Here is a 22,908-nt window from a genome sequence, read left to right on the forward strand (position 1 = left end):
ACGTGACTTTACCGAAAAAACTAACAGTATGAATCCTTGCAGTCACGAAAGCTTCAAATCTAGAATGGGTTTCACTATTTACATCTTTATATCAGGGCATAGACTGCACAAATCAAGTCCTGGCCTAAAGTGGCTCATGACATCTTTCCAATGATGGTTGGGTGAGTGAATGGATGGATGAGTGGGTGGGTTGATGAGTGAGTGGGTGGGTGGATGAGTGGGTGGGTGGATGAGTGAATGAATGGATGAGTGGGTGGGTGGGTGAGTGAGTGGGTGGGTGGATGAGTGGGTGAGTGAGTGGTTGAGTGAGTGACTGAGTGAGTGGGTGGGGACATCAACACGGGTTTCACTATTTACATCTTTATATCAGGGCTCGCACCAACCGGGGGCTGTGCCACGAGGCTTTCCCCTCGTCTCGATTTTTCTGTTTGTCGAGCCGTGACACTTGAGTTGCACTTGCGCGCACTAAGCTCACACTTGCATAGACTGCACAAATCAAGTCATGGCCCAAAGTGGCTCATGACATCTTTCCAATGATGGTTGGGTGAGTGAATGGATGAGTGGGTGGGTGGATGAGTGGGTGGGTGAGTGGGTGGGTGGGTGGATGAGTGAGGGGGTGGATGAGTGGGTGGATGAGTGGCTGGGTGGATGAGTGGGTGGGTGAGTGGGTGGGTGGGTGGATGAGTGAGTGGGTGGATGAGTGGGTGGATGAGTGAGTGGGTGGATGAGTGGCTGGGTGGATGAGTGGGTGGATGGGTGGGTGGGTGGGTGGATGAGTGGGTGGATGAGTGGGTGGGTGGATGAGTGGGTGGGTGGATGAGTGAATGAATGGATGAGTGAGTGGGTGGATGAGTGGGTGGGTGGATGAGTGAGTGGGTGGATGAGTGGGTGGATGAGTGAGTGGGTGGGTGGATGAGTGAGTGGGTGGGTGGATGAGTGGGTGGATGAGTGGGTGGATGAGTGGGGGGGGTAGCTGAGTGAGTGGGTGGATGAGTGAGTGGGGTGGGTGGATGAGTGGGTGGGTGGATGAGTGAGTGGGTGGATGAGTGGGTGGGTGGATGAGTGGGTGGGTGGATGAGTGGGTGGGTGGATGAGTGAGTGAATGGATGAGTGGGTGGGTGAGTGGGTGGGTGGATGAGTGAATGGGTGAGTCGCTGGGTGAGTTGGTGAGTGAGTGGACGAGTGAGTGGCTAGACAAGGATGCTAATCTACGGGTCTCTATGTGACTCCACCCCTTACAAATATGTCGTCTTTCCCGGTCGCTCACTCCCACGTGGCAAGTCCCGTAACACCCGATCTATCATCCCGATGGCATTTCTTATGTGCATCTCCCTCTGCTCTCTCCGGCCTTCCCCCATCCACCCATCGTCCATGCCTCTCCCCCCCACCTCCCCGGCCTCTCTATCCCTCCTCTCTCTGTCCCACCTCTCTCGGTCTCTCGCTCCGACCTCTCTCTCTCTACCCGCCCTGGCGTGTCTCCCCTCGTCAGCTTCCCGTCTCGCCAGATGATCGACCGCCCTACCCGCCCCTCCCGCCACTCTGCTCCTCGCCCCCTCCCTCTCCCACCTGGCCCTGTCCGCGTACTGCCTCTGCTGCTCTCTCCTTCCCGGTCGCTCACTCCCTCTCCCGCTTGGCAAGTCCGACATCACCTGCGCTAGAATGTCAATGGCATTCTTGATGTGGACTTCGCCCTGATCTCTCGGGCCTCTCCCCCCCGCCTCTCTGTCCCTCCTCTCTACATCTCTCTCTCTACCCACCCCGGCGTGCCTCCCCCGTTCGGCTTCCGGTCTCGCCAGATCGACCGCCCTACCCACCCCTCCCTCGACTCTGCTTCTCGCCCCCCCCTCTCTGTCCCACCTGGCCCTGTCCGCGTCCTGCCTCTGCTGCTCTCTCCCGCCATCGGCCCACCTCACTGCACACTCTCCCCTCTGGGTGAGTGGGTGGGTGGATGAGTGGGTGGATGAGTGGCTGGGTGGATGAGTGAGTGGATGGGTGGGTGGGTGGATGAGTGAGTGGGTGGATGAGTGGCTGGGTGGATGAGTGGGTGGATGGGTGGGTGGGTGGATGAGTGAGTGGGTGGATGAGTGAGTGGGTGGGTGGATGAGTGAATGAATGGATGAGTGGGTGGTTGGATGAGTGGGTGGGTGTATGAGTGAGTGGGTGGATGAGTGGGTGGTTGGATGAGTGGGTGGGTGGATGAGTGAGTGGGTGGATGAGTGGGTGGATGAGTGAGTGGGTGGATGAGTGAGTGGGTGGATGAGTGGGTGGGTGGATGAGTGAGTGGGTGGGTGAATGAGTGAGTGGGTGGATGAGTGGGTGGATGAGTGAGTGGGTGGATGAGTGAGTGGGTGGATGAGTGGGTGGGTGGATGAGTGAGTGGGTGGGTGGATGAGTGAGTGGGTGGATGAGTGGGTGGATGAGTGAGTGGGTGGATGAGTGAGTGGGTGGATGAGTGGGTGGGTGGATGAGTGAGTGGGTGGGTGGATGAGTGGGTGGGTGGATGACCTCACTGCACACTCTCCCCTCTGGGCGTCTTGCCGTCTGTCACATCTCCATTCTTGCTCTTCCGTTATTTGAGGCTCCTCCTCTCTGCCCTGACCTCTTCTCGCTCCTCGCTCTCCTGTCGCCCCTCGCTCCGTCGGACCGCGTTGGTGGCTCTTCTCCTTCCCGAGAGACGGTGGCCACGCGTGGAGCAGATCTGTAACGTCACAACCGTCACCATCACCTCCGACACCGTCACCTCCGTCAGCGTCGTCAACAACAATTTCTGTTCAGCACTCGAGCCACCGGATGAAACCCGTCCAACATTGATCAAATGTTCACGACACATCTGTCTAGGTTTTTGCGCGTTAATTCTGCCATCTTGACACCCACTCGTGCGATGAGCGGCCGATCAAAGCGGTCGTGAACAGTGGGAGGCGGACGCCACGCGAGGCACGCGACACCAGATGTGCCGCCGTGAGCAGCGCTCTTGCCTACCCTGTAACTCGATCTCTTCCACCGGCGGGCACTCCGACACCGCTCCTAGACAGAGTGTCACACACGCGCCAGTCCGTGAGGACGCAAACACTTCTCCCGCACAAACCGAAACATCACGGGTATATTGTAGAAGCCGCGTTTGTCTCAAAGCTTGCCCTGTGGCGTAAGCCACCGAGTGTGCAGGCGGTGCGACGGCACAAACGGGTGGGGACGTCTCTCTCTCTACCCACCCCGGTCTCGCCAGATCGACCGCCCTACCCACCCCTCCCTCGACTCTGCTTCTCGCTCCCCCCTCTCTGTCCCACCTGGCCCTGTCCGCGTCCTGCCTCTGCTGCTCTCTCCCGCCATCAGCCCACCTCACTGCACACTCTCCCCTCTGGGTGAGTGGGTGGGTGGATGAGTGGGTGGGTGGATGACCTCACTGCACACTCTCCCCTCTGGGCGTCTGGCTATCCATCATCTCTCGCTTCTTGCTCTTCCGTAAGTTGAGGCTCCTCCTCTCTGCCCTGACCTCTTCTCACTCCTCGCTCTCCTGTCCCCCATCGCTCCATCAGAGATCTTTGGCGGGTCTTTTCTCCTTCCCGGGTGACGGTGGCCGTGCGGGGCGCAAACCTGTAACGTCACAACAGTCACCGCCGTCAGCATCGCCTCCAACACCGTCACCGCCGCCATCAGCGCCACCAACGCCATCGCCTCCAACACCGTCACCTCCGTCAGCACCATCAACAACAAGCGCCATTTGCCACTGAGTGGCGGTGACGTCACCACGGGGCTTGCGCCAGGCTACGTGCATATCACTTGGATCTTTCGGTAAAGTCACGTAGATACGCGACTTTACCGAGAGACCCAAAGAATATGAAATCCCTGCAGTCACGAAAGCTCTAAGTCAAGGCTATACGTGCACTTGAAGGCCACGTGAAGTGTCGAACGCCTCGTGCTGGCAGCAGGAGGTCAAGGGACAGACCCAGGGGCTAATGGATCGGCTCACTGAGACAAGTGGCAGATGGACCACCACCTGTGCCAGGCTGCTGTCACTCCTCTGCACTCCGTTGTTGCTGGAGGGAGACTGTCTCAAAGCTGCCCAGCAGCAGCGTCCTTCACGAGCCTCCTCCACAGAGGACGGTCTTCAAACCAGCAAGTCCAGCCAGCCAGCTCTACATCCTCTTGTGCCACATCACTGCATCTCTTTCACAAGCCATCCCAGTGTATCTCCCTCTATCCGGCCTAACTAAGGCTTTTTAGGCATGTGGTGGCTGGGGGCATGTGGGATACACGACCCAGCCAACGCAGCCTGTCGGAAGAGCAAGGTAAGGTAAAAGTTAAAATGTCAAAACAACGAGCCTACCTTTACCTTACCTTTTACCTTACCACAATACAATCACTCTACCCTACCTTTTACCCTTTAGCAGGTAAGGTAAAAACGCAACGAGCCTACCTTTACCCCACCTTTTACCCTTACCCCATACTAATGACCTGATTACAGGGTAATTACTGGGGAACTACTACACATGAACAAGGTTTATAATGGTAAATGCTGTAGGTAGAGCGCTTTGCTCATGTAGAATACTCTCGATGATTCCAATTTTACACGCTTGTCGTTGTTGTTGTCGTTGTTGTTGTTGTCGTATCAAATCTTGTAACTCAATTTTAACCCACTTCCCAATGTGGTATCGACTGCAAACTTGGTATACTTATGTCATACTGATGACAATACTATATTCTATCATAAAAATGTTTTTAAACATTATTTTGTATATGTTGTTTCGGCTTGGGTCTAATTGTCCACGCTCAACTCACGTTGGCTGTGATTGGCCACGGTCCCCTTACGTCGTGGCAAACTTCGGGGCCACTTCCTGGAGTCGTGGAGGTCTGCCATTACGAGTACATTTAATAAAAGCGTGTTTTTAAAAAAGTTTGTTTTAATATTACTTGTTAAATGAAGGCCACGGACTGCACCACGGAGATTCTAGCGCTAAACAAGGCACCGTATTTACCGGGTAATACTTGGCGCTTCCTTTACCCTACCCTTTACCTTGCCCCTTGGCATGTCAACACCTTTACCCTTGACCCTTTTACCCGGTAAAAGGGTAAATGACCTTACCTGGCCGAGGCCTACACACCACGCATACACCACAACGCCGCGCTGGTACAGGCCTGCCCCAGGCTCTACCCACGTCCACTAGGCCCCCACACTCAGCCAGACGTCTTTGTCGTCCTTGCCACTGATGTTGTTGTTTCTGCTGCTGCTGTTGCTGTGGTTGTTGTTGTTGTGGTGGTTGTTGTTGTTTCTGCTGCTGTTGTTGCTGCTGTTGTTGTTGTGGTGGTTGTTGTTGTTGCTGCTGCTGTTGCTGTTTCTGTCACCTCCAATCTCACGTGGCCCTCCAAGATTCGAGGGACATCTTCCGGAAGACTCTACCGGCTGTCTCAGACGTGGTACGGGACATCTTCCGGAAGACTCTGCCGGCCGTGTCACGTATGGTGGTTGGGGACCTTAAAATTTCATATCAGCGACCAAACCTGCCAACTCGGCATGAGCGCCCTACCTTACGACTGACCAATTCAGACCGTATTGGTCACCCCGTGCCCATGATACATCTCAGCGTTCATCCTGCAAAGTCCCATCACAGCGTTGGTGTACACGGTGATTTTTTTCTGCAATATTTTGCTGTCTTTTCTTGGATTTTCTGTTTGCACTTAGTCACATATTCACTTTAAGATGTTTTTTGTTCATGTTTTTTTTTGTTTGTTGCGGTTGCATCCGGTTCAAGAGCCGAATGGCTCACATGGCTATACCTAATACATGAACTTGAACTTGAACAAGTGAGAAACACAAAGACTATTTTGTTTGCCAGTATTGAAACATCTGCCCGCCGTATTGACATGGAAACTCAATTTCCCTGTGCAAGAATACGGGGTGAACCCTGTGGGTTGACAGCTATGCACCAATACACCAATTGATCCACTCAATCAATCACCCGCTAACTCACCCATCAACCCACTCACCCACCCCACTCATCACCCACCCACCCACTCACCCCCAGGGTGGTGAGTGTCTGCTCTTCCACAGTGGACACCGGGTCGTATGAACCTCATGGCGGTACCCCGGGGTACCATAGCAGTCATTTTTAAATCCTTTATATTAAGTTCACTTGCTTGCTTACGACCGTGCAAATCTTTCGGTCGTTTTTTAACCCACTTCCCGTGATCCAATCGAGCTGACATTTTGCACACACACTCGTTGTGCGTGACAATTAATTGTCGTGAAAAATGTTTTCCAAAATTTTACACTGTTTAGGGAAATTGTTTTAAATATTTAATTACCAATTGCTTAATGGTGGCAGACAATCATCTGACCCTAGATTTGAAGCTTTCGTGACTGCAAGGATTCATATTCTTAGGTTTTTTCGGTAAAGTCACGTAGGTAAAACATCAAAATTAATAAAAATAAAAATAAAATAAATAAAATAAAACAAAAAAAATCAAAAATTAATTTAGATGTTTTACCTACGTGACTTTACCGAAAAAACCTAAGAATAATCATCTGACCCATAGGTGGCAGCCATCTCAAGCCAGAGGACGAGAGGACTCTAGCCGCCACGCATGTAAAAGATTTAGAGTGAAAAACTTTGTTTTTACGGGTTAATTTATTAGTCTTGAATTCAGAGTTGAATTTTTCGAGAACGGATTTTTATCCTGAGAGATGACGTCAGAATTACTGCTGAAATCACTTGAATTGGCCTCTTTATCCATCCGCACGTGGCCGGATCGGCGGCAGAGACATTGTTGCTGCACCCAGCACACCACATCCAGTATACCTCTCTGTGGGTCTGTATGGGTCTGTGGGTCTGTATGGGTCTGTGTGGGTCTCTGTGGGTCTGTGTGGGACTATGTGGGTATCTGTGGGTCTGTATGGGTCTCTGTGGGTCTGTATGGGTCTCTGTGGGTCTGTGTGGGTCTCTGTGGGTCTGTATGGGTCTCTGTGGGTCTGTATGGGTCTCTGTGGGTCTGTGTGGGTCTGTATGGGTCTCTGTGGGTCTGTGTGGGTCTCTGTGGGTCTGTATGGGTCTCTGTGGGTCTCTGTGGGTCTGTGTGGGTCTCTGTGGGTATCTGTGGGTCTGAATGGGTCTCTGTGGGTCTGTGTGGGTCTGTATGGGTCTCTATGGGTCTGTGTGGGTCTGTGTGGGTCTCTGTGGGTCTGTATGGGTCTGTATGGGTCTCTGTGGGTCTGTGTGGGTCTCTGTGGGTCTCTGTGGGTCTGTATGGGTCTCTGTGGGTCTCTGTGGGTCTGTGTGGGTCTCTGTGGGTATCTGTGGGTCTGAATGGGTCTCTGTGCGTCTGTGTGGGTCTGTATGGGTCTCTATGGGTCTGTGTGGGTCTGTGTGGTTCTCTGTGGGTCTGTGTTGTATACTAACCCTTCTTCCAAAATTGAGATTAATAATATTTGATGATATTTTTATATATTATCTTTTCACTTGTTTTTTTAATGAATGAAACACACCAAAAGCGCAGCAAACTGCAAAACACCAGGTGTTGTTAAGTGATGAACTGGAGGAGGGCTAGGATGGCAGAATTTGCAACCTTGCTTCAAGGAAAGATAAGGCCTGATGAACGGGCACATGTCACCCGTGCAGGCGGCAGAGACAGTGGGAGTGTCAGCCAGACATAGTTAAGGCAAAAAGCCCAACCATCCTGCATGGTTTTAAAGTAACGTCAAAATTCGAAAGTCAACAACAGAGTAGGCTAAATTATCGATCCTCGCGCTCGCTCAAATTGGAGACCAGGCTGCGAGCTACATCAATGAACCATTGCCCATTTGCTAATCCAATACTGAATGTTAATATTACTGAAGTCAAAACGAATTCTATGACCTCAGCACATGGGCAAATAATAGGGCAGTGTCGACTCAAAGGCAATGGAAGAAAACAGAGGCGCCTTTGTCTAAATCACAACCACAGAAAGCCAGGAATCATCACTGATTGTGTGTTTAGGGATTCCGAGCTAGTTGGAACACGTGCACAGGGGAGGGAGCTGATTTAAACAACCCTGCACGTCTGAACGTGAGGGGGCCTTTGACCTGAAATTAAGAATAACACTCCCAGAGCAGAAGGTTGGGTGGCCACAGTGAGACAAGAATAAGAGTGGTGTATATCTCTCAAGGAGGCAGACCCAGCTGAACAACAAGGCTGCGGGGGTCACCAGAAGTTCGCGTTCGCCTAGTTAAGACAAAAAGCTCAATTATTCTGTATTGCTATTAAAGTAACGTTAAAGTCGGAATTTAACAACTAGGGTAGGCTAAAGTTATTGATATTCACACCCACTCCAATTAAACCAGGCCACAAGTTACGCCTACTGAACCATCACCATCATTAAGTCAATATGAAATGTTATTTCCATACTTTAATACTTTCTATACAACTCGACCCGAAGCATATGACAATCAGAACCTTCCTAAGTTAAAATTGAATCACACCCAGACAGGAGCGAATAGTCGATAAGGTTGAAGAGGGAAGGAAATTAAGAGCACGGCGAACTGCAAACGTAAGCAAAAAGCCGGGAACGACCAGCCCAGCAACAGCGAGTCGGGCTTCGACAGGCCATAAAAAGTAGAAATAATAACTCCCGGGGTCAGGGGACACAAGAAGAAGCAGGCAGACAAAAACCAGAACTGACTCCAAGGTTCAACCGCCCTCACACACAAGGAGTGACGGAAATTAATGAGACCTTGAGTTAACGACATCAGCTGGACAGCAACAACCACGGCGAGCAGAGATAGGGTGGGGCAAAGACTGCGGGGCTATGGAATGCAACTTCGTGTCAGTAAAGCCCTGACAAACAAGTTAAGTTAAAGACATCACAATACATAATATCGTACATAACATCAATGTTAACGCTATTCACCGTAAACTATATTCCGCTTATATAACCATGCAGACACCAAGGAATACGAATTCCTAGGATCAAGAAACTTACCCCTTAACCTAAGATATCGGAAATAAATTAATAGTAATAAGCACATGCATGAAAAGACAAAAGTAAACTTATGGAAAAGCCAGGATAACGGGATGAATCACCACCAGGTCGAATATAAATACATAATAAAAAAAAACGATGTTAAACCCAGGGTCGGAGAGAAAGGGAGATCCCGGCCGTCTTTGTATCCCCGCAGCGCGGGATAGGAGTGTGTATACGCTCGGGGAAACACCTCCACTTGAGTCAAGCACCACGATGGGAAACGACAGACCTTAGGTTACATACAGAATCATAACTGTGAAATAGTAAGGGACAAATGTTAACTTAAAACTTCTTAACCATTTCTTTGTGCGCCGGGTCGGAGAGAGTGTTGCCCCTCCCTCCAGGTGGTGCAACACGAACAAAGACGCCTATGAGACGATTTGTAACGTCTGTGTTTTGGGTTCATGAAGAAGGCCAGACAAGAGATAATATTGCACCCAGACAGAGAGACGACCTCGAGGCAATTTGTAACATCTGATTGTTTGCTCGTGGGTTTTATGGAGGGAGTGTGACAACGGAATACCGTGAGTGATGCACACAAGGACATACGGACGTACGGACACACACATGGACACACCTGCCTACGGACAGATCCTGACACAGCAAAAATCGAAAGAAGCCCCGCCTTGTGGGCGGGATCCAGGGGGATTTTTCGGCATAAAGGAAAGGATCCTGAGCATTGGAAATCAGTGCGACCAGCGGGTCGGCTCACGGGGGGAGTGCGACCAGCGGGTCGGCTCACGGGGGGAGTGCGACCAGCGGGTCGGCTCACGTGGGGGGTGCGACCAGCGGGTCGACTCAGGAGCGAGCTGCGACCAGCGGGTCGGCTCGACTCATCTTCAGCTCGTCTGGGACTCAGCCGAGTTCGATCGGCTTGCCAAAGCCGGCTCTTGGGGCTCGACTCAAGCGGCTCCCCATCTCCTCTGCAGGCGGGCAAGACCCGCTTGACAGCTCAACTCGGCCTGCGTGGGTTAACCTCTGTCGAGTCGGAGGTCTCTGCTGCCGCCGGAGTGGTGAGGGTCGCGGTTTTGGCGACGAGGCTCCGTGCACACGACGACCCCACCACTGCACGCTGCGAGCGAGTTGTGGGCGCCACCTACCGACCGGGTTCCGAACTGCGACAGCGTATCAACGGGCATCCGAACCGAGTCACCACGGTGACAGGGGAGCGACTGATACGTATGACGCGCACCGCCCCCTCACCACACGACCACCAGACGTCTGTTTGACATAAAGAATCGACTCCGAACACTGACTATTCAAGACAACTCTTACCACTCAAACACACTCGAACCCATAAGCCATCCGTGGCTTGGAAGGCATCACAACGAGACCGAGTGATGGCCATCCGTCGTTTATAAAAGTATTCGTAATTTTTATCTTTAATATTTAGTGGGCTGTACTCTTAATCGCATAAATTCCCAACAGATCCATCAATACGAACTGATTTTTGGCACCTCCTTCCGCCGAGCCACGCTCACGTAGGGAGTGGTGGCCCACCGGATCCTTATCAGGTGATCTGGTCCCCAATTAGTAAACTTGGTATAAGATAACGATCTTCGGAAAAGGAGCACCGTCGCAGGCCCTTACTCCGAGCCGTTCTGTTGTCAGATAACCTGCCGATGTATCTGTTGAGATTGGTGCCTTTAAGAATAATAACTGTTTTTGATTGTGTTTTTTTTTATCGCCGTATAATCTTTCAAGTATCTTTCAGTCATAATCGCCGCACGTACTCGCATCCTCTACAGAATATTCAACTGTCCCGTGACCCAAGGTGCTAACAACGTGATAAGGGTTGCGTATGATCAATAAGGAGTGCGGTACTGCGTGAACAAAATTGAGTATAATCATTCATTAACGTTAAGGTTTTCTTAGCATAGTATTTGCATATTTTAACGACTCTCTCTCTCACTAACAACCATCGCGTTATGCGGGATCCATGTGCCGTTGTCAAAGTGAAATCAGACAATCGTTGATGATACTGTATTGATGCCGTGTTGACGTTCCGGGATTGAGAGTTCGCATACTATATCATAGTTAAGGTTGAATTAGTAATAAATTGATCAATACAGAAGTGGTTGTGTGATTCTTTCCTGAAATCTATGCATAAGATCTGCTTCTGCGTTGAGATCTGAACTTGGTGACCTTAATAAACACACTAACACATACTCAGTAAATGTTAAAGCGATAACGGGGTGAACCGGGGACCTAAAATATAACCACGAATACACACTCTGGGAATGTTTAAGCGAGAATGAGACGAACCTAGACAACGATGCCGAGTTAATCTAAGTTAATCTTGCATACTTACACCACACCTGCATAACTGCATACGATTAATTGCCTTATTCCGATCGATAACCCACCCTCATCACCGAGGCGGGGTCTGGTTATCATAACGACTTGCATTATCATAATTACACCCACTCGCATAATTAATACGATTACCTCTCGAATTGGCATAATTAAAATGTGCGTAATTACATAAATTAACATATTTCCGGATAATTACACATTTGGCCAAATTTCATTTAATTATTATTATTTTCACTGAATATTCATAACCCACATATACAACATAATAATTTCACCCACGCACGCATACAACATAACAAATTTTGATAACCAACATATACAACACTGGGCTCTAAGAAAAGCTGTTTCGGGTGTGGACCAATCAACTTCAAGGACAGTGCATATCATTATCATCATCAGAGTTGTTCCTTTTTGTTTGCATTTTGACTGCTTGTGTTGTGTATTATTGCAAACATGATGCCTTGTATAAAGGTGTCAGTTTTTGTACCAGTTGAAAGGGTAAAAACCTATTACTTTATTTTGCCACTGGCAAAGGAGATGTCTCATAGTACAAACTGTTTGATGGCCGGGTGAAAGGGTGGACGGCCTCTTGTTATATTTGTCACGCCGTCCAGGAAGCAGCCACGAGCTGCTAGACATGGTCCTGGGAGTGACATTGTCTGGTCCGACACTTTGGTGTGGACCAAGCAGTGTGTAAGACAATGGCGATGTGTGTGTGTGTAATGTTGTTGTTGTTGTTGTGCTGTTGAAGCTGAGGATCAAGGACTGGACGCTCGTGCTGGACAGCGTGGTGCCCTCTGACGCGGGCAACTACAGCTGTGTGGTCAGCAACCAGCACGGCTCCATCCAGCACTCGTACCAGCTCGTCGTCATTGGTGGTGACCCCCCCTCCACTCTCCCCCCCTCCACTCTCCCCCCTCCCTCTCCCCCTCCCTCTCACCCCTCCATCTCCCCTCTCCCTATCATCTCCCCCCCTCCCCTTTTTTTCTCTTTTTTTTCTACGATCAGTGGAAACAAGAAGATGCTCGGTGTAGTCGGCACTTTGCTTCGTTCATCATTTCGTAATTTTTTTGCCTCTCCCCCCTCCCCCCTCCCGCCCCTCCCGGCGTGCAGAGCGTGGCCAGCCTCAGCGGCCGTCGCTGCAGGACGGCCTCCCGGCGAACGTGACGGCGGCGGAGGGGAGCGACGTGGAGCTCCGCTGCGTCGTCCTGCAGAGCGCTGGCGGCAGCAGTCAGCAGCAGCTGCACCACCACGTGCAGTGGCTCAAGCACGTGGAGGTGAATGGCAGCCTCGAAGCACCCAATGGCTCACCCTACGTGCACGTCCTCACGGTGAGCGGGCGAGGCACGGGGGCACCCACCCACTCACCCACCTACTCACCCACCAACTCACCCACTCACCCACCCACCCACTCACCCACTAACTCACTCACTCACTCACCCACTCACACACTCACTCACTCACCCACCCACTCACCCACCCACCAACTCACCCACTCACTCACCCACTAACTCACCCACCCACTCACTCACCCACCCACTCACTCACTCACCCACTTACCTACTCACCTACTCACCCACTCACTCACCCACCCACTCACTCACCCACCCACTCACCCACCCACCCACTCACTCACCCACCCACTCACCCACCCACTCACCTACCCACTCACTCACCCACCCACTCACCCACCCACTCACTCACCCACCCACTCACTCACCCACCCACTCATTCACCCACCCACTCATTCACCCACCCACTCATTCACCCACCCACTCATTCACCCACCCACTCATTCACCCACCCACTCATTCACCCACCCACTCATTCACCCACCCACTCACCCACTCATTCACCCACCCACCCACCCACTCACCCAACCACTCACTCACCCACCCAGTCACCCACCCACTTACTCACCCACCCACCCACCCACTCACCCAACCACTCACTCACCCACCCAGTCACCCACCCACTTACTCACCCACCCACCCAACCACTCACTCACCCATCCACTCACCCACCCACTCACTCACCCACCCACCCACTCACCCAACCACTCACTCACCCATCTACTCACCCACTCACTCACTCACCCACCCACCCCAACTCAGCGGAGGCTGACGTCACCCTCTAAACAACAGGACTCAGAAGCCACCGCTTCGCCGGGTACTTACTGCTGGTACCTAATAAATAAATAAATAACGTTGAAACTTGTTCACGTGACACTGAATCTTACTCGTTGGCCATGTCGGGTGGTGGCGAGTTCGACGACACAACGCTTACATGCGACGCTCCAACCCAAATCACCCCTACCCCGCACAGCAGCCTGCGTCGTGGGTATACAAACAAGATGCTGATTCGCTCGCTCTCTCCGCGCCGCCCGCCGTGTCGCCTCAAGACGGTGGGCGTGGAGGTGACGGACGTGGAGACGGACGTGCTGTACCTGCGCAACGTCAGCACGGACGACTCGGGCCGCTACACCTGCCTGGCGGGCAACGCCGCGGGATTCGCTCACCGCTCCGCATGGCTCCTCGTCGTGCCGCAAGAGACGCCGGCTGGTAAGATGTCGACTGCCTCGCCTGCTCTGCAGGAGGTCGTGGGTTCGATCCCGATCCTGACAATGCCTGCTGCTGCTGTATATTTGGAGTTTGCGTCTCTCTCTCTCTCATCATCATCACGGTGGCTGAGATGTTGACTGCCTCGCCTGGTCTACAGGAGGTCGCGAGTTCAATTCCAACTCTGACGATGCCTGCTGCTGCTGTATATTTGGAGTTTGCGTCTCTCTCTCTCATCATCATCACGGTGGCTATGAGATGTTAACTACCTCGCCTGGTCTGCAGGAGGTCGTGGGTTCGATCCCGACCCTGACGATGCCTGCTGCTGCTGTATATTTGGAGTCTGCGTGTCTCTCTCTCTCTCTCTCATCACGTGGCTATGAGATGTTGACTACCTCGCCTGTCTCCCTGTGACAGTGGACACCGCCCTGGCTGCTCCCGTGAGAGTGGGCGGCGGTTCTTGTGCCGCCGCCCTCCTGCTGCTGATCACCATCGGTGCTGTCACCGGCCTCACGCGGAGGAGGAGAGGGTCGACCAGCGGAGAGGGGGAGATGCAGGTGCAGTTGAGGTGGTGGTGGTGGAGATGGTGGTGGTGGTGGTGGTGGTGGCGGAGGTGGTGGTGGAGGTGGTGAAGGTGGTGTTGGTGGTAGCGGTGGAGGCGGTGGTAGTGGTGGTGGTAGCGGTGGTGATGGTGGTGGTGGAGGTGGCGGTGGTAGCGGTGGTGGTGGTGATGGTGGAGGTGGTGGTGGCGGTGGTGGTGATGATGGTGGTGGTGGTTGTGGTGCCGCCCCAGGTGCTGTCTGCGCTGAGCGGCGTGGAGCTGTCGGGGGTGACGGGGCCGTGCGACCGCTGGGAGTTCCCTCGGGAACGGTTCGTCGTTGTTGTTGTCGTCATCATCGTTGTTGTTGTCGTCATCATCGTTGTTGTTGTCGTCATCATTGTTGTTGTTATCATCGTTGTTGTCGTCGTTATTGTGTGTATATGTCTGTGTGTCTGTGTATATGTTTGTGTCTGTGTATATGTGTGTGTCTGTGTATATGTCTGTGTATGTCTGTGGGTCTGTTTATTTGTGTGTGTGTCTGTGTATATGTCTGTGTATAAGTGTGTGTGTCTGTGTGTGGAGTGATGGCGTAGTGGTTAGCGCTACGCTGCGCTACGAACCCGGCGACCAGAGTTCGATTCCCGCTCACGGCCAACACCAGTGACGATTATCTGAACCGGTCCTGGGCCTCCCCTAGGTCTACTCAGCCTTAAATGAGTACCTGGTGCGGTGTGTAAACATCGCCACAGGGGAGACAAAGGCGGTCGGGCGTGGTGCTGGCCACCCACCCCCTTGTGTACCGTTCCGGCCTTCATAGGTGCTCGCTAACAGCACTTGCCCCTACAGTCTGTTAAGGCTACAGGGGGGTTCTTTGTTTTGTGTGTCTGTGCGTGTGTCTGTGTGTGTGTCTGTCTCTGTGTCTGTCTCTGTGTCTGTGCATGTCTCTGTGTGCGTGTGTCTCTGTGTCTGTGTGTCTCTATGTCTGTGCTTGTGTCTTTATGTCTCTGTGTCTGTCTGTGTCTGCGCGCGTGTCTCTGTCTGTGTGTCTCTGTGTGTCTGTGTGTGTCTCTGTGTCTGTGCGTGTCTGTGCGTGTCTCTGTGTCTGCACGCGTGTCTCTGTGTCTGTGTGTATCTGTCTGTGCGCGTGTCTCTGTGTCTGTGCGCGTGTCTGTGTGTGTGTCTGTGTATCTGTGTGTGTCTGTGTGTGTTTCTGTGTATCTGTGTCTGTGTATCTGTGTCTGTGTGTGTCTGTGTGTGTCTGTGTGTGTGTCTGTGTGTGCAGGCTGACTCTGGGTGAGCAGCTGGGTGAGGGTTGTTTTGGCCGCGTGCTGCTGGCCGAGGCGCTGGGCATGGAGCCGTCACGGCCTCACCGCAGCGTCCGCGTCGCCGTCAAGATGCTGAAGGGTGACGCCCGCGGGGTTCTAGAACTAGGAGTTTGTGGGGCGATCGCTACAAGTTTACATTTCGATGTAAAGCTTTCGTGACTGCAGGGATTCATCTTCTTGGTTCTTTCGGTAAAGTCACGTAGAAGGGAAATAATGAAAGAATAAAAATAAAACAATGAAATACAATTCTCACGACGTTTCGGCCACAACGCAAGCAGCCGTCCTCAGGTGAAGAACAGGTCTGTCGGAAAGACAGACCTATTTGTATTACTAAATTATGTTTTATTATTTTATTATGTTTTATTATTTTATTATTTGCATTCTACGTGGTGACTTTACCGCTAGAAGAGTTTGTTTTTAATTTGTGTTCGGACGTGCGGCGTGCGAGCCCAGCGCACGCCACGGAAGCGGAGACCCACGACCTCCACGCGGAGCTGGAGACCCTCAAGAAGATCGGACGGCACAGCCACCTGGTGAACCTGCTGGGCGCATGCACACGGGGCGGTGAGCGTGGGGGGGGGGGTGAGTGTGGGGGGGTGGTGAGCGGGGGGGTGGTGAGTGTGGGGGGGTGGTGAGCGGGGGGTGGTGAGCGTGGGTGGTGAGTGTGGGTGGTGAGTGTGGGTGGTGAGTGTGGGGGGGTGGTGAGTGTGGGTGGTGAGTGTGGGGGGGTGGTGAGCGTGGGTGGTGAGTGTGGGGGGGTGGTGAGTGTGGGGGGGTGGTGAGCGTGGGTGGTGAGTGTGGGTGGTGAGTGCGGGGGGGGTGGTGAGCGTGGGTGGTGAGCGTGGGTGGTGAGTGTGGGGGGGTGGTGAGCGTGGGGGGGGGGGGGTGGTGAGTGTGGGGGGGTGGGTGGTGAGTGTGGGGGGGTGGTGAGTGTGGGGGGAGGTGGTGAGCGTGGGGGGGGTGGTGAGTGTGGGTGGTGAGCGTGGGAGGGGTGGTGAGTGTGGGGGGGTGGTGAGTGTGGGGGGGGGGTGGTGAGTGTGGGGGGGTGGTGAGCGGGGGGGGGGGGGTGGTGAGTGTGGGGGGGTGGTGAGTGTGGGGGGGGGTGAGGCGGGGGGGTGGTGAGTGGGGGGGGTGGTGAGCGGGGGGGTGGTGAGTGGGGGGGGTGGTGAGCGTGGGTGGTGAGTGTGGGGGGGGTGGTGAGCGTGGGTGGCGAGTGTGGGTGGTGAGCGTGGGGGGGTGGTGAGCGGGGGGGTGGTGAGTGTGGGTGGTGAGTGTGGGGGGGGGGGTGGTGAGTGTGGGTGGTGAGTGTGGGGGGGTGGTGAGTGTGGGTGGTGAGTGTGGGGGGGTGGTGAGTGTGGGTGGTGAGCGTGGGGGGGGTGGTGAGTGTGGGTGGTGAGTGGGGGGGGTGGTGAGTGGGGGGGTGAGCAGCCCCCCTCCCTCGTGATGGCGATGAACTCTTCACCTTGTGGACTAATTTGGCTTCGCGAGTGATTTTGGCAAAGCCGAGAGTTGGGTCGTCTTCTTGGTGACTCGGGATTGTGATCATTGCACCTCCCCCGTCCCCCTCTCTATTTCGAAGCCAATGAAACCAACACGAACTTGTAGACAATTCGAGCAGCAGGCGAGGCCTCCGCTCCGCTGCCTGTGTGGCTCCTCTTCAGCAGCGACCCCTGGCCGCCGCCGCCACCACTCACGGCAGCTCAAGCCGCTTTGCTTGACAGCGGCAGCCCCAGTGACGTTTGCTGTTGAGAGCGACTTGCCCGCCGCTGCTCACTAGTTTGTATGTCGTCAGGCAAGACCCCCCCCCCCCCCCCTCGAGCTGCGTTGCTCTTGTTCCGGAAGCCACCTGGCCATCACGGACGATTTCTGGTGGACATTAGTAGCGACGTCGATTCCAAATGTGAAAAGGGGAAAAACCGTAGGACACGGAGGAAATAAAAATCCATCTGGATCGAACGCACGACCTCCTGTGTACCAGGCAAGGTAGTTAACATCTCATAGCCACCGTGATGATGATAAAGAGACACACAGACTCCAAATATACAGCAGCAGCAGCAGGCATCGTCAGAGTTGGAATTGAACTCGCGACCTCCTGTATACCAGGCGAGGTAGTTAACATCGCATAGCCATCGTGATGATGATAAAGAGACACGCAGACTCCACATATACAACAGCAGCAGCAGCAGGCATCGTCAGAGTTGGAATTGAACTCGCGACCTCCTGTAGACCAGGCGAGGTAGTTAACATCTCACTGTGCCCCTTCCCCCCCCCAACTCTCCCAGGCCCCCTGCTCGTGATCGTTGAGTTTGCGGCCAAGGGGAATCTGCGCGACTTCCTGCGTGCACACCGCACGCCTGGCGCAGAGTGCACGGCGCGTGGCGGCTACGGAGCCGGCGGTGGTGGCGGTGGTGGCGGTGGCGGCGGCGGTGGTGGCGGTGGTGGCGGTGGTGGCGGTGGTGGTGGCGACGAGGTGAAGGGCGAAACGCTCTCCATGCTGCAGCTGGTGGCCTTCGCCTGCCAGGTGGCACGCGGCATGGAGTACCTCACCTCTAAGAAGGTGCAGCGACGACACCCGCCCACACGCACGCACATCTACCCACTCAACAACAACAACATACTCTTCGTTTTCTCAGTAAAGTCACGTAGGTAAAAAATTTAATTAAAATTAATAAAAAATAATACAAATCTTAAATACAAGTTAAGAACTTGCATCTTGGAATCCCTGCCTCACTTGATACAGCAAGTCTGGCTGTGACGGTCCCACCAGACGACGGAGACTTGTGTTGCCTCCAAAACGTCGTGATTTTTATTATTTTATTTTTATTAATTTAAATTTCATTTTCTACCTACGTGACTTTACTGAATAAACTTAGAGTATGAATCCTTGCAGTCACGAAAGCTTCAAATCTAGAACAACAACAACAACCGCCATTCGCCACTAAGTGGCGGTGACGTCACCACGACGCTTGTGCCAGGCCATGTGCACCTTGAGGCCACGTGAAATGTCGAGGAGGTCACGGGGCAGACCCAGGTGCCACGGGTTGACTGACTGAGATGACCGAGATGACTGGCTGATGCACCACCTGTGCCCCCTACTGTACCAATTGGCTGCGCTTTAGCCACCCGGTGCTCCGCTCGTTGTTGTGAGCGTCGCTCCTCTGCCCTTCGTTGTTGTTGGAGGGCGACTGCATCCAACTGCCCAGTAGCGTCCTTCACGAGCCTCCTCAACAGAGGCCGATCTTGACACCGCTGGTACCAGTCATCGGCAAGTCTACTCAGCTCCACGTCCTCCTGTACCACATCACTCCATCTCTTCTTTAGCCCAGTGTTGCGCCCGTTTAGCCCCCTCAATCCAGGCCGAACAAAAGCTGTTTAGGTATGCGGTGGCTGGGCATGCGGGCGACATGGCCCAGCCAACACAGCCTTGCCTACCGGAGGAGCTCACCGATGGGACTTCGTCCAGATCTTTCAAGGATATATGAGCTCCTCACACAATCCAGCCTGGTTAAACCCAGGATGGATCGTAGGCAGGCCAGCCTAAATATTTCTAACCGGTGAAGATGCTCCATTAGGGGGGTCCATGTTTCGCAAGCGTAGAGAAAGGAGGGAATGGCTGTGGCCGAGAGGACCTGAAGTTTCGTGCGGAGCGACAGACCAGGTAGCTTCCACACAGCGGTATGCAACCGATGAAAAGATATTGCCGCTCGACTGATTCGGAGTGAGACCTCTGCTGTCAAACCGGAGCCGGTCATGAGCACACTGCCCAGGTATGGGAAACTCTCCACTCTCTGCACAACTGCCCCAAGACCAGTTGGGAGTTGTGGGGGTGGAGTGTCCGATGGTACAAAATACCCAGGCAGGTGCTTAGTTTTGGTGGGGCTGATGATAAGTCCCCACATCTTAGTGGCACGCTCCAGTTCCAGCAGCAGTGCCTCCAACTCCTCTTCTGAGTGAGCAGCTATTACCAGATCATCGGCATACATAACATGGTTGAGCAATAGGGAGCCATCCCTTGACCGCACCTGGGCATCAATCAGCCTCCCATTGTATCTGTACCACATGTAAATTCCTCCGGTACAGCTACTGAAGGTTTCACGAACTACGTGGTCGAAATAGATGTTACATAATGTGGGAGCCAGAGGACATCCCTGTCGCACCCCAAAATAAACAGCGAATGTCTCCGACTCCCGGCCACGTAGTTTTACCCGGGCCCACTCACCATCATGAAGGTCCTTAATGATCGTGAGCAGTGGATCAGGGACTCCGAAAGCACGAAACAACCCAGAGCCCAGGCCTCCTGATGGTATCATAGGCCTTGACCAGGTCAATAAAGCAGAGATGTAGGTCTTGTTGGAATTCCCTACACCTCTGCTGTACCAGACAGACAGAAAATATGGCATCTGTGCAGGACCGCCCTTTCCTGAAACCGAATTGGGGCTCGCAAGCCTCTCCTCAGTGTGTCTAGCAAGGCGATGTTGAATAATCCTTGCCTGGACCTTTCCCGGCACACAGGAGTGAGATGCCCCTGTAGTTGTTACAGTCTGTGTCGTCCCCCTTCTTAAAGAGGGGAGACCACCAGGGCATCCTTCCAATCCTCCGGAACCCGTCCAGTGGTCAAGACTTTTTTTATGATATCATGTAGGGCAGTCTGTGCACAAACGCCACCCTCCCTCAGCATTTCGCTTGGGAGATTATCTCTGCCCGGTGCCTGTCCTGGTCTCAGACTCCGGATCGCCTTCAGTACTTCCTCTACAGATGGCACCTCAGCCAGCCACTCACAGGGGGTGACCTCTTCCTCCAATATTTGAGGCACCGCAGCCTCGGCAGGGTTATCCCCACTTTGCGCCATGATGTTTTCCTGGCTGAGGGATTTCCCCTCCCCCAGGACCTCACAGAAATGCTCAGCAAATCTGCAAACCTGTTCCTGGGGGTCGGAGATTGGATCAACGTTTTTTCCCCTAATGATGGAAATAGGTGTGGCGCTGCAGATAACTTTTTTGATGGAGTTAAATAGTGATTTGTGATCGTGAGCCACTCAGGCAGACTCCGTCTCCTCAGCAACCCATAACCATCACCCATCCTTGCAGCGCCTCACGGCTCTCCGAACCTCCGAGCGAAGGCTGCGGTAAGCCTCCTCATTCTCTGACGTGGGATGCTGTCGACGATTAGAGTGGGCATGTCGCTTTTTCTCAACTATCCTGAATACCTCCTCTGTCAGCCAGGGTCTCTGGAGAGGTCTGGACCGCGTATCCAAAGCACCCATTGCAGCTGCATGAGCCACAGTCCTAAACCTCGCCCATTAACCCTCGACATCAGGAGGAGTTGGGACGATGCCAACCCCATCTGCAAGCAATGATGAAATTCTCACTTGCAACTTTCATCAGCTGAGACCAGGCCACTTTAGGTTGGAAGGGGGTCCTGGGTGTACACCCACCACCGGAGTGGAAGAATGGCAGGCGCATCTTACAGATGACTAGTCGATGGTCAGAGGGCATATCAGCTCCACGGTAGGTCCTGGTGTCAAGGACATGGGCTCGCATCCGCTGGTCCGTCACTATGTAGACCAGCAGATGTTTTTGCTTGGACCCGTCATGCATTCATGATGTTGTGTGGATGCGCCAATGCCGGAAGAGCGTGTTGGTAATTACAAGCCCATGGGCTGCACAAAAATCTAGCAGCCTCCTACCGTTGTTATTGAGCTGATCTGGCCCATGCCTTCTAATCACTCCAGATCAGCTGCCAGCATCATGACCAACTCAGGCATTGAAGTCACCCAACAAGATGACTCTATCCCGAGTGGCCAATCTAGCCAGCACCTGTGACAGGAGGTCATAGAAGGCATTTGACTCATCGGCTTTGCCTGCATCCCTCCACGGATGTTCGTGTTCGGTGGGGGCATAAGTAACCACGACCACCACTCCTCGTCTCCGGTTGATGGGAAGGCGAGCCCAAAGTAGCCTGGGGCTTACAGCTTCCCACACCTCACCGCCACTGCTCCCACGCCCCCTTCATTTTTTGTTCAGAAGAAGAGCCAGACCCTGTTGTTTGGCAGTCTCCTGCCCCGAGTAAAGTACTGTCCACCCCTCATGGTGGCAGGAGCCAGGACCGGTCCACCGGACCTCCTGAATGCCACAGCGATCCAGGCGGTACCGGTCCAGCTCCCGACAAGGAGTGGCAGCCTCTCCTCCGCAGTGAGTGTTCGAACATTCCACCTCGCCACACGAAGTGGTTTTTCGTTGTTTCTGGAGGAAGCCCCAAGGGTGAAGATTCAATCTCCTGGTTCCGACAATTGGGGTTTGGCCAGGAGACGTCATAGACACCTGTCCCCCCCCCCCCCATGGCCTGCGCCACAAACTTATTAGTTACATATTTAATTTGTGGTTTAGTGGTAATTAATTGAAGGTGGAGGGGTTACCAACCCATTGCACCCGTCCAGAGCCCCCGTTTAGCCACTGTGGTGGTCGCAGACGCCATGACGGGAGAGGCCAATCGGCATTGGCCCTCCCCCCACAGCACTGTCCATGACAGAGTTGCCCGTCCGGCACCCACACACCCCTACCCACACAACCCCTACCCACACACCCCTACCCACACACACCTACCCACACACCCCTACCCACACACCCCTACACACACATCTCCTACCCACACACCCCTACCCACACACATCTCCTACCCACACACACCTACCCACGCACCGTGTGTGTCGGTGTCACAGTGCGTTCACCGGGACCTGGCGGCCAGGAACGTCCTCGTCGTTGACGGCGGAGTTGGTGGCGGCTATTCGGTGAAAATCGCTGATCTGGGCCTCACCCGCGACGTGGGCGGCGAACGTGACTACTACTACCAGCACAAGACTGCTGCCGTGAGTGGCGGTGGTGGCGGTGGTGGCGGCGGGTGGCGGCGGTGGAGGCGGTGGTGGAGGTGGTGGTGGTGGCGGTGGTGGAGGTGGTGGCGGTGGTGGCGGTGGAGGAGGTGGTGGTGGTGGCGGTGGTCATGCCCGGGGGAAGGGGGGGGGGAGAGAAGAGAGAGAATCTTTCATGAAATCTTTCATTTGAAAAAAAGAAGAGGGGGGGCACATAAGCAAACATTGAAAAAAATTACGAAATGATGAACGAAGCAAAGTGCCGACTACACCGAGCATCTTCTTGTTTCCTCTGATCGTAAAAAAGAAAGA

At 53.5% G+C, this 22,908-nt stretch overlaps 1 protein-coding gene across 1 annotated transcript; it reads left to right on the plus strand.

The window, feature by feature from the left end:
* Window positions 1-4,240: 4,240 nt before the first annotated feature.
* LOC133361933 (fibroblast growth factor receptor 3-like) lies at window positions 4,241-22,596 on the plus strand (the record flags this gene model as incomplete). Its single annotated transcript, XM_061580907.1, has 12 exons — window positions 4,241-4,286; window positions 5,366-5,412; window positions 12,059-12,182; window positions 12,421-12,638; window positions 13,709-13,868; window positions 14,283-14,422; window positions 14,659-14,735; window positions 15,689-15,810; window positions 16,185-16,295; window positions 18,014-18,100; window positions 18,188-18,288; window positions 22,450-22,596. Coding segments are annotated over exons 1-12 (1,380 nt in total), but the record flags the coding sequence as incomplete, so codon positions are not given.
* Between the last annotated feature and the right edge of the window lie 312 nt (window positions 22,597-22,908).

The sequence above is a fragment of the Lethenteron reissneri genome, unplaced genomic scaffold, assembly GCF_015708825.2.
Source record: "Lethenteron reissneri isolate LAM-NWPU_2019-01 unplaced genomic scaffold, ASM1570882v1 scaffold_1295, whole genome shotgun sequence".
Classification (NCBI taxonomy): domain Eukaryota; kingdom Metazoa; phylum Chordata; class Hyperoartia; order Petromyzontiformes; family Petromyzontidae; genus Lethenteron; species Lethenteron reissneri.